The sequence below is a fragment of the Colobus angolensis genome, unplaced genomic scaffold (assembly GCF_000951035.1).
Source record: "Colobus angolensis palliatus isolate OR3802 unplaced genomic scaffold, Cang.pa_1.0 Scaffold93, whole genome shotgun sequence".
NCBI lineage: Eukaryota > Metazoa > Chordata > Mammalia > Primates > Cercopithecidae > Colobus > Colobus angolensis.
In genome coordinates this window covers 913,098-924,694 of record NW_012123265.1, presented here as the reverse complement: position 1 = coordinate 924,694, position 11,597 = coordinate 913,098, and the positions used below count along the sequence as shown (strand labels likewise).

General features: G+C 42.6%; 1 protein-coding gene across 1 annotated transcript in view; it reads left to right on the top strand.

The window, feature by feature from the left end:
- The window catches only part of TANGO6 (transport and golgi organization 6 homolog (Drosophila)), a 238,985-nt gene that overhangs the window by 40,897 nt on the left and 186,491 nt on the right, over nt 1-11,597 (top strand). Inside the window, exons 7-8 of the mRNA XM_011932126.1 lie at nt 8,105-8,217; nt 10,029-10,205. Of these exons, the coding sequence (XP_011787516.1) occupies nt 8,105-8,217; nt 10,029-10,205 (290 nt within the window). The remainder of the gene's footprint in view (nt 1-8,104; nt 8,218-10,028; nt 10,206-11,597) is intronic.

The following is an 11,597-nucleotide window of genomic DNA, read 5'->3' as shown; positions in this document are numbered from 1 at the left end:
TGGAGTGCAGTGGCCGGATCTCAGCTCACTGCAAGCTCCGCCTCCCGGGTTCACGCCATTCTCCTGCCTCAGCCTCCCGGGTAGCTGGGACTACAAGGCGCCGCCACCTCGCCCGGCTAATTTTTTGTAGTTTTTAGTAGAGATGGGGTTTCACCGTGTTAGCCAGGATGGACCTCTCAGCTCTTGCTACATGTTTATATTTGAAAAGCCACAGGTAAGCGGAGGTTCAGTCTTTCTTTTTTTTTTCTTTTTTTGAGACGGAGTCTCTCTTTTGCCCAGGCTGGAGTGCAGTGGTGTGGTGTGATCTCGGTTCACCACAACCTCCACCTCCCCGGTTCAAGGGATTCTCCTGCTGGAGCCTCCCAAGTAACTGGGGTTACAGGCACCCACAACCACACCCAGCTAATTTTTTGTATTTTTAGTAGAGACAGGGTTTCACCATGTTGCCAGGCTGGTCTTGAACTCCTTACCTCAGGCAGTCTGCCCACCTCGGCCTCCCAAAGTGCTGGGATTACAGGCGTGAGCCACCGCACCTGGCCAGGTTCAACCTTTCTTCGAGGCATCCTTTCACTTACTCTCAGAGAGGCTTTTATCATACCACACAATTGAAAAGCTACCTTCAGGGTCTCTCCCTTCACTGCTTCAGCTTTCCCATTATCTTGGTATTTTGTTTGGGGATCCCTAGTTGTAGAAATACCTAGAGTAACTAGAAAACCTTTCAACTGAACATGATGTCATCTTTAAAGGACTAACTTCAGGACTGACAGCATAACAGAAAGCATATGAGGAAGGGTTAGAAACTTACTACATCTGGTCACATTGAAGCTTCAGTTGTTTTGCTTTTTTGTTTTTTAGAAGGGTGGTTAATTTTTTTCAACTAGTCTCACCTCTTAATGATTGAGGTACCAAAAGGGAATTCTGAAGGAAATGAGCAGTGTCAGTCAAGTCAGAGAATCATAGAGGAGATACGAAAGAGGCCTTACAGCACCATTTATCGAACCTCGTTTTACACATAAGGAAACAGACTCAGAGAAGTCCACTGATTTGTGTTAAGTCACAAAACTGGTCCATGGAAATACTGAATCCAAGAGGCGGAGGTTGCAGTGAGCCAAGATCACACCACTGCATTCCTGCCTGGGCGACAGAGTGAAACTGTGAAAAAAAAAAAAAAAGAAAAGAAAAATAACATGCGAAGTACTGTATTGTGTTTTAGAACTTGAATTCCCATCCCACTTTGCTTCCATGTGATCAGGGAAGACTCCCCTCGCCCCCCAACTAGAAAGAGACTGAACATAAGCACAGTCCAAGGAAATCACACAACACCCAGATGTTGGGGCACAGAGGTGGAGCAGTCAGGTCCTGCCCTCCATGGGCAGGAACAGCTTGTCTCTTGTGCCTTTGCTGCTTCTTCAGTCCATAGCGCTACCAGTCCAATGTGGAGGAGGCTGGAAGGAACTACTCCAGCTGTTTCTTCCATGTGTAGTGTGATTTCATGGGAAGGATTATTCCTTTTTAGTGCTTTGTTTGGCTATTGTAAGTGCTGGCTGAGTTCGAAATGCAGCATTGGCTGAATCAGTCCAGCCTCTCATTTCCCTGAATAGGTTACTAAACTCCAAATATAAACCAATGATCAGGGGACGTTAAGGGGGAAGTGACCAGATTCTACTTTGGGAGTGTATATAGGGGGTAATGTTGGATGTCAGGTGCACACTGAACTTTAACCTGCATAGGAGTTCAGTACTAGGCAAGAGACTGGAAGAAGGGGGATGTCCTTGGAAGCAGCTGGTCAGAGTATGCCCCTGGAGATCTACTGGAAAACTTGGTATTAATAGAGGGGAGCTGTATAAGAAAACGGAGCTGTATAAGTAGGAGGAAGGGGAGGTGTTACAGAAGCCGCTGTCCATGGTGCCACATGGACACTTCAGCTCCAGCTTGCAGAGCTTGCAGGACTAGAGTTATTAAAAGCCTGACAAGCTGGGATCTACTGACTCAGAGGGTGGGGACAGCTGGGATAAAATTGGTATAGGCTAGGAACTGAAGCAATGAAAATCTCATTATGCACAGGGGGAGAAGGTAAGTATTGAGAGGCCAGGTGTATGTGTTTGGGGATTTTTAATATTGTAGTAAATACATATGAGATTTACCATTTTAACCATTTGAAATGGTATAATTTAGTGGCATTAAGTCTATTCATGATGTTGCCCAACCATCACCACTATCTAGTTCCAGAACTTTTTCCTCACCCCATATGGAAATCCCATATCCATGAAGCAATCAGTCCCCATTCTGACCTCCTCCGAGTCCCTGGCAGCCACTAATCTGCCTTCCCTCTATGTGGATTGTGAATGGATTTTGTGTCAGACAGGTCTGGGTTTATCCTGGTTCTGCCATTTGCTAACAATGTGTCTTTGCTCAACTGACCGGCTGCTTCTCTGAGCCTCAGTTTTCCGCATTTTTAGAATGGAAACAAAAATGCTTCACCTGCCAGACTCCTCTTATGAAGACTTTTTGTATGTTAAATGTTTGGCTGAATACCTGGCTCACTCTTTAGTGGAATGCAGTACATCGTAGTTATTGTTTGCTTCATAAAAGCAGTAATAATTAGCCAGGCATGGTGGGATGTGCCTGTAGTCTCAGCTACTCAGGAGGCTGAGGCAAGAGAATCACTTGAACCCGGGAGGTAGAGGTTGCAGTGAGCCGAGACTGTGCTACTGCACTCCATCCTGGACAACAGAGCAAGACTTTGTCTCAGAAAATAAAAATATAAAATAAAAAAATAAAAGCAGTAACAGTGGGATTCCTTTAAATTGTGTACTACTATATTCACTGCCTAGTCACCACAAATTCAGGTAGCACCACTTCATAATCTACTCTGATAGGTGCTGAAGAAGGGAGCTTGATTTTTGCCCTCCAGGCTAGTTCAGGAGTTGGGAGATAACTATATACTATATTCCTGGACCAATTATATGTCACAGGCTCTAAAATGCAATTGGAATTTAGAGAAGAAGAAAAATCATTTCATAGTGGTTAGGTGCTGAATATTTGAATGAATGAGTGAGTGAATGAATGAACAGTTGAAGATTAAATATATGGCAGGCTTATGGAGGAGGCAGAACTTGTGCTGGGTCAATGTAATAAGTATCATTGCATATCTTTCATCTCCAAAATCAATCTGGTCATTAGGATGCATAGCAGTGCTTAAGGCAGATAAAAGAAACTTTATTTTTTAAAATTATGTATTTTTATTATTTTTAAATTTTAATTGACACAATTGTACGTAGTTATGTGAAACTGATTTTGATTATTGTTTTTAGATTACTAGTCCAAAACTTTTAAATTTTTATTTTATTTTATTTTATTTTTTGAGACAGTGTCTCACTCTGTCACCCAGGCTGGAGTGCAGTAGCCACGATCTTGGCTCACTGCAACCTCTACCTCCTGGGTTCAAGCAATGATTCTTGTGCCTGAGCCTCTTGAGTACCAGAATTACAGGCCCACCGCACCACACCTAGCTAATTTTTGCATTTTTAGTAGAGACAGGGTTCCGTCTTGTTGACCAGGCTGGTATCAAGCTCCTGGACTCAAGTGATCCTCCCTCCTTAGCCTCCCGAAATGCTGGGGTTACAGATGTGAGCCACCACACCCAGTCCAAAACTTTTATTTTTTATTTTAATTTATTTTTTAGAGACAGAATCTTGTTCTCTTGCTCGGGCTATAGCGCTGTGGCTCACTGCAGCCTCAAGCCCCTGGGCTCAAGAGATCCTCTTGCCTTAGCCGCCCGTGTAGCTGGGAGTAAGGCATGCACCACCATGCCCAGCTAATTTTTATTTTTTGTAGAGATGGGGGTCATGCTGTGTTGCTGGTCTTGAACTCCTAGGCACAAGTGATCTTCCCACCTCAGCCTCAAAGTGCTGGGATTATAGGCATAAGCCACTGCACCCAGCCCAAAACTTGTAAAGGATACATGTACTTCCATCAAGGAAGTTTAAATGGAGGTAGATTTGAGTTCAGTACAGAAGAAATTTACTATTATTGTTGGAAGGGAGGTGGCAATTGTGTACAGATCAAGGAGAGGCCATTGACATTCTTTAAGATACTGTAGAAGGCTGGGCGCGGTGGCTCAAGCCTGTAATCCCAGCACTTTGGGAGGCCGAGACGGGCGGATCACAAGGTCAGGAGATCGAGACCATCCTGGCTAACACGGTGAAACCCCGTCTCTACTAAAAGATACAAAAAACTAGCCGGGCGAGGTGGCGGGCGCCTGTAGTCCCAGCTACTCGGGAGGCTGAGGCAGGAGAATGGCGTAAGCCTGGGAGGCGGAGCTTGCAGTGAGCTGAGATCCGGCCACTGCACTCCAGCCTGGGCGACAGAGCGAGACTCTGTCTCAAAAAAAAAAAGGAGAAAAAGATACTGTAGAAAACATTTATTTATCAGATTGAACCAAAAGAAAGCCTTAATCCTAAATCTTTTCACTTAAAAAAAGTCTTATTTCTCTGTTTCTATCTGTGAACTTGATAGATTCTAGTTGGTAAATTGATAAGGGTTATTCTTTTTTATTTTTATTATTTTTATTTTTTTTGAGACGGAGTCTTGCTCTGTTGCCCAGGCTGGAGTGCAATGGTGTGATCTCGGCTCACTGCAACCTCCACCTCTTGGGTTCAAGCAATTCTCCTGCCTCAGCCTCCCGAGTAGCTGGGATTACAGGTGTGCACCACTAAGTCCAGCTAACTTCCATATTTTTGTGGAGACGGGTTTCACCATGTTGCTCAGGCTGGTTTCGAACTCCTGACCTCATGATCCACCCACCTCTGCCTCCCAAAGTGCTGGGATTACAGGTGTCATGAGCCGCTGCGCCCAGCCGATAAAGGCTATTCTTAATTTTTCTCCCTCTTTCTGCATGCTCTTCCCCTCATCGTTATCCATTTAACCTGCTTTATTTTTCTTCCTAGCACTTGTCACTACCTGGTAGTATATAGTTGGTTTTTCTTGCATGCCTCCTCAACTAGAATGTTAGCTCCTTGAAGCAGATACTTTGTTCAGCACCATATCTGCAGGGCTGCAAGTGTGCTAGCACAAAAGTGGCCCTCAATAAACATTTGTTGAACCTTTACACAAAAATAAATAGCATATGTATAAATAGCTGTACATTATTTCCTAAATTTTAGGCACAAGTAGTACTTGTTCCTTATAAGAAGATATAGAAAAGTATAAGGAAGAAGCAAACAAAAAATTAGTGGAATTTTTTTTTTTTTTTTTTTTTTTGTAGACTGTTTTACTCTTGTTGCCCAGGCTGGAGTGCAGTGGCACGATCTCAGCTCACTGCAGCTTCTAATTCCTGGGTTCAAGCAATTCTCCTGCCTCAGCCTCCCAAGTAGCTGGGATTACAGGCATGTGCCACCACGCACTGCTGACTTTGTATTTTTAGTAGAAACGGGGTTTCCACCATGTTGGTCAGGCTAGTGTCAAACTCCTGACCTTAGGTGATCCGCCCGCCTCAGCCTCCCAAAGTGCTGGGATTATAGGTGTGAGCCACTGCCCCTGGCCAAATCAGAGGAATTTATCAGCAACAACATATATCCCTGAGGAATGTGCTCAGTTGAGTTCTTGTTAAAGTTTGGGGTGCTTTGGCCCTATTAAGCCAGTAAATAATGAAGACTTAACTCCATTTGTTTTTGTTTTCTTTGTTGTTCTTGTTTGGGGGTTTATTATTTTTTGTACAAAAAATCCTGGTAAGGAAGGATGGCTCCACAGGGATTACCTCTGAGAACACAGGATCCAAAGCCGAACAATAGGTCTTTACGTTATCTGGAAGAATCTCTTCTTTTGCCTCCTGTAATTGGTGATTTCATCATTAGGCCTGTACATGACTTCTGAACGGTGCTATACACAGCACTTCATTTAGCTGGGCTTATGGAGATTAGATCATGCACAGGAAGCTGGCTCCTTGGCTAACAGGCTCCAGAGAGGAGTCAGGAGGCTTAAGGGCTGTGAAAAATTAGGGTTGATTTTTAAGAGACAGGATTCAGTGGAAAAGCACAGAGATTTTTCCAGCTCATGAAAGTACCTCCATGATCTTTAGTTTCATGAACAACATTGATTCTTACCTCAAAACTCCTTCTATAAATAAGGGCCTCTTTGAGCCTCCCTTCCCTTCCCTTCCCTTTTATTTTATTTTATTTTTTATAGAGATGGGGTCTCACCATGTTGCCCAGGCTGTTCTCAAACTCCTGGGCTCAAGTGATCCTCCCTCCTTGGCCTCCCTAAGTGCTGGGATTACAGGTGTGAGCCATCACACTGGGCCCGTTTCACCCTCAAAATAGCCGCCGCTAGTACTGACTTTGTGAGACTGTTATGATTTTAACGAGCTAGCTCTTTAAAGAATCTAGTATAGTGCTTGGAAGATAAAAACCTATCATGGTTCCCGGAACATATACCATGATGATAATCATTGTCAGCTCCTTTTATTTCTCTTTTTACCATTATCACTATCCATACTATCAGGTTTTAATTAACTTCTTATAACGGAATTACATTTTGAAATCCTATTGTGTTTAGTTGGAGTTTTGAATAACATTTTTGTACTTCTGAAGATACTTTCAATTATCTGCCTTATTATTATTATTATTATTATTATTAGTTTACTTGGCTGGGTGCAGTGGCTCATGCCTGTAATTCCAGCACTTTGGGAGGACAAGATGGGAGGATTGTTTGAGCCTAGGAGGACTTCGAGACCAGCCTGAGCAACATGGCAAAACCCCATCTCTACTAAAAATACAAAACATTAGCCATGCGTGGTGGTGTGTGCCTGTGGTTCCAGCTACCCAGGAGGCTGACATGAAAATATCACTTGAGCTTGGAGATTGAGGCTGCAGTGAGCTGTGATTATACCACTGCATTCCAACCTGGGTGAGAGAGACCACATCTCAAATATAATAATAATAGTTTTACTTTTTTTATTCTTCCCATATATCACAAGCAATATGAAGGATAATGACCCTTACTGATTTTTATGTTCACTGCAGTACCTAAAACAATGCTTTGAACCCAGTGAGTGTTCAGTAAAAGTTTATTGAATTGAATGCATTTGTTCTAGCCTTATTGAAAGGTACAACTAAAACATGCAACATTGTGATTGTTAATAAAAGTCACCATCCTCACATAATTGTGTTTTTTTTTTTTACTTTTTTTCATAGGCAGTAGTTAGCATCCTCACACACTTAACTGTGTAGAGCCAGTACAGATCTAGGTGAACAGTGCAATTACTTTTCTCTTTTTTGTAAGAGACAGGATCTTACTCCGTCACCCAGGCTAGAGGGCAGTAGCATGATTATAGCTTCTTGCAGCTTTGAATTCCTGGGCTCAAGCGATCCTTCCGCCTCAGCCTCCCAAGTAGTTGGGACTGTAGGCATGCACTACCAAGCCTGGCTAATTTTTAAATGTTTTTGTAGCGATGGGATCTTACTGCATTGCTCAGCTAGGCTTGAACTTCTGGCCTCAAACAATCCTCCCTCCGTGACCTCCAAAAATTCTGGGATTACAGACATGAGCCACTGTGCCCAGCCCTACGGTATAATTTCTTTAAACATTTATAGAATCAGGGAGAATAGGACATGTCCATGTGGTGGTCACATCTTAAGAGTGATGAAACTGGAGTAAGCAGTGTTTTGGGTTTGGTTTGGTTTGGTTTGATTTTCCAAATCTAGTTTAAAGTTTTTCCCTTTGGTAATAATTACTTGTTCCTAATAGCAGGGCCTTCAGCAGTAGGACAGTTATATAGTTAAACAATAGGTAGATTAGGAAACTCAGATGTAGCCAAAAGTAGGAAAGGAAGAGGTCAGAAAGCGGGGTAGTTGACCCATTCTGGGCAGTTCTAGAGACTGCACACATGAAATGGTGCTGCTCCAGTTCACTCTCTTGTTTCAGCCTGTCTGCCAAACTCAAATGGTTTCATTGCCATGTCTGAGCACATCCTTGGAGCTAAAATGGTGTGATTCGGATGAGATAGTGCTTAAGACACTGAGCCCTGCTAGGTGTTTGGTGTGTGATTCCCATTGCTCTGGCCAGGCAGTCATGGGATTATTCTTCACCATTTCCTTTTTTCTAGGTGTACGTGGTTGGAAATGAACCTTTAACAGTTTTGATGGATTCTCTGCTTCCTGTCCTGGGAGTGCTTTTTCTTCTCTACTGTTTTACTAAGCAGAGTGTATCTCACATAAGGTAAACAATCAAGGGGCCCTTATTTGTTTATAAATAGAATCTTACTTGTTTATAAATTGTGACATCTTTTTTGCATGTTGTTTTTGTTCTTATTTTGAATTTATATTTGCCACTTTGAAATTATCATTTCCTTTCAAAGTCAGGAAAACACTGGGATTTCCTATTTTGCTCATCTAGAAAAGAACAAGAATTTTGCAGATCACAGGGCATTGGATACAGTTTTTAGAATGACTTTCCTCAGCCTCTGTCCTAAATCTCAAAGACCAAATCTCTGTTTACATGTGTAAACATGCCATTTTTCAATCAGTGAGAAATACTGCAATTACATGTCTAGGAAGGAGAAAATAGGGGATGGATCATAATGACCTTGTGTGGAGTTAGAAAACATGTTTGGGAAATCTAGATCTGAATGTGGCACTTTGTATTTAGCCTGGGATTTGGTGTTGGTGATACAGTGTGTTGTTTAGAAAGAAGGGATTTCTTAGTCATCCAGAAAATACTCCTTTGTCATAGAATTTAAGTAGGATTCATTTTATATCAGCCATGTTTTCACAGTAATTTATGTTGTTTCTTCCTCCAGGTAAGAGTTATCTTATCTCAAGTCCTACAGAATTATGATTTTTGGTGTTTGGAGAGCCTCACATGTAATCCAATATACAATAATAGTATCTTCTTCACAAAGTTATTGTGAAGACTCAATATGCATTAATATGTTTAGCGTAGTCCCTGGCAAATAGTAAGCTCAATAAATGGTAGCTGTCATTATCATCATTGCTAAGTGGTGAAGGAAAACACCATCTTTTGTACTATTCAAAGCTTCCATAGTGCCCTTGGCTCTTCAGCTTGAGTCAGCACGTCACTGTAGCCCACAGCCACAATGGCAATGACAAGAGAATGCAGTGGAAGAGGGAGGCTGTACATCTGTGAACTTGGTTTCAAGGGACAGTCCACAAAATAACTCTTGGGTTTGTTTTTTTTTTTTTTTTTTTTTTTTTTGAGACAGAGTCTCACTCTGTTGTCCAGACTGGGGTGCAGTGGTGCGATCTTGGCTCACTGCAACCTCTGTCCCTGAGTTCAGGCGATTCTCCTGCCTCAGTCTCCTGGGTAGCTGGGATTACAGGCACTTGCCACCACACCCGGCTAATTTTTGTAGTTTTAGTAGAGACGGGGTTTCACCATGTTGGCCAGGCTGGTCTCGAACTCCTGACCTCAGGTGATCCACCTGCCTCAGCCTTCCAAAATGCTGGGATTACAGGCGTGAGCCACCACACCTGGCCTCTGGTTTTTGTTTTAAAACTCAAGTCCTCACAGCACTGTCATGTCCTCATCAGAGACAGACAAGGAACATGTGAACATGGATTTAGTTCCTCTGCTAGTTGATTGACACAGATGAAAGTGGTTGAGGTATCAGCAATATTTTGTTGGTATGCTGTTTCTTGGTCTCCAGCTATTGGTCTTGCTAAGAGTAGATGATTTTTATCCGTGTGTACTTTCTTTGAGAGTACCTGATGCAAAGGCAGTAGTACACTTGGAATTACTGAAAAAAAAAAAAAGAAATCACGTGGGGCTCATGTGGCAAATCAGGGTTGCTGCCAGAGCCAAGGATTAGTCAGTCAGTCATTGAATTTCAGGATATTTGCATTCTGAAATTCACAAGAAGCATACTTTCCACTCCTGCATTTCAGTAGTACTAGGAGATCGTGCCAGCATTTAAAATGCAGTGGAACCTGACAGCCTTTCTTTTTTTATGTTAGCTTGTTAGATGCATGGAGTAAGATGACAAGCTCATTCATAACTGCTTTTTCTGCCAGGTCACTTTGCCAAGAAATCTTATTATGGATTCTGGGGAAGCTAGAAAGGAAGAAGGCAATTGCCAGCCTGAAAGGATTTGCAGGGTTGGACAAAGCTGTGCCCTCTCTCCATTCTCTGTGTCAGTTTAGAGCTGCCACTCAAGGTGGCATTATGATTACCATCAAAGAGGCCATTAGGTGAGTCCACCCATCCATTATTGTCTCTCTTCAGATTTAGTTCTGCCCAAAAGGCCATTCAGTCATTCAACCACTAAGGGGCGCTGATAGAAAAGAAACCAGAAACTCAAGTGGCTGAGGTGCTTGCTATTTATATTCTCTAAATGAAACGTAAGGCTTAAATAATCCTCCAGGTTTTTTCCCAAGATGCCTGCTAATAGTTGGTGCAATTTACTGGAGCCTCACAGCTCTGCATCACAACAAGCCCACTTACTCCACCATCTTTGCCAGTTAATCAGAGTAAAGGGCAGACACGTGTTCACCCTTAACACCATAATAATCCAATTATCTTTCTGACTCTTAAAATGGTATATGTGTGTGTTTATCTTCAGACTTATTCCGGGGGAAATTGTCCGATAGCTATCTTTTATGGCAATTTTATGATGGAGATTTGTTTCTCATAGGGATTGATTAGAAAGTGCTTAATAAATATTAGTGAAATGGATCATTTATTTATCCAACCTCTCACAATTGCATATTTTAAATTATTTCCACTTTCTGGATGATCTAATGTTATTACCTCAGAACATAATTTCTTGTTGGTCATAGTCCATGTAATACGAATGGGTGACTGCTATCCTGTTTGGATTTCACATCATATTCAAAGTGCTGCTGTTTGTTGAAGTATTGAAATATTATTTTATATTCATGGTTAACTTGGTAAAGTTTTAAAACACCCCTTCAGTTTGGTGGACTTGAGGAAAATAGAAAAACACATAGATTGCAAACAGAATTATCAGTACAAACTCAAGCTGCTATTCTGCCCAGCAACAGTTTATTAAGACGTTTTTGGCCAGACATGGTGGCTCACACCTGTAGTCACAGCACTTTAGGAGGCTGAGGTGGGTGGATCACCTGAGGTTAGGAGTTTGAGACCAGCCTGGCCAACATGGTGAAACACCATCTCTATTAAAAATACAAAAATTAGCCAGGCATGGTGGTGCATGTCTGTAGACCCAGCTACTTGTGAGGCTGAGGCACAAGAATTGCTTGAACTGGGAGGTGGAAGTTGCAGTGAGCTGAGATCGTACCACTGCACTCCAGCCTGGGCAACAGGGCGAGATAGTCTCAAAAAAAAAGAAAAGAAAGAAAGAAGGGCCAGGCGTGGTGGCTCACACATGTAATCCCAGCACTTTGGGAGGCTGAGGTGGGTGGATTACTTGAGGTCAGGAGTTCAAGACCAGCCTGGCCAACATGGTGAAACCCGTCTCTACTAAAAATACAAAAATTAGCCAGTTGTGGGGGCTGGCACCTGTAGCCCCAGCTACTCGGGAGGCGAGGCAGGACTGTCACTTGAACCCGGGAGGTGGAGATTGCAGTAAGCCAAGATCGTGCCACTGCACCCCAGCCTAG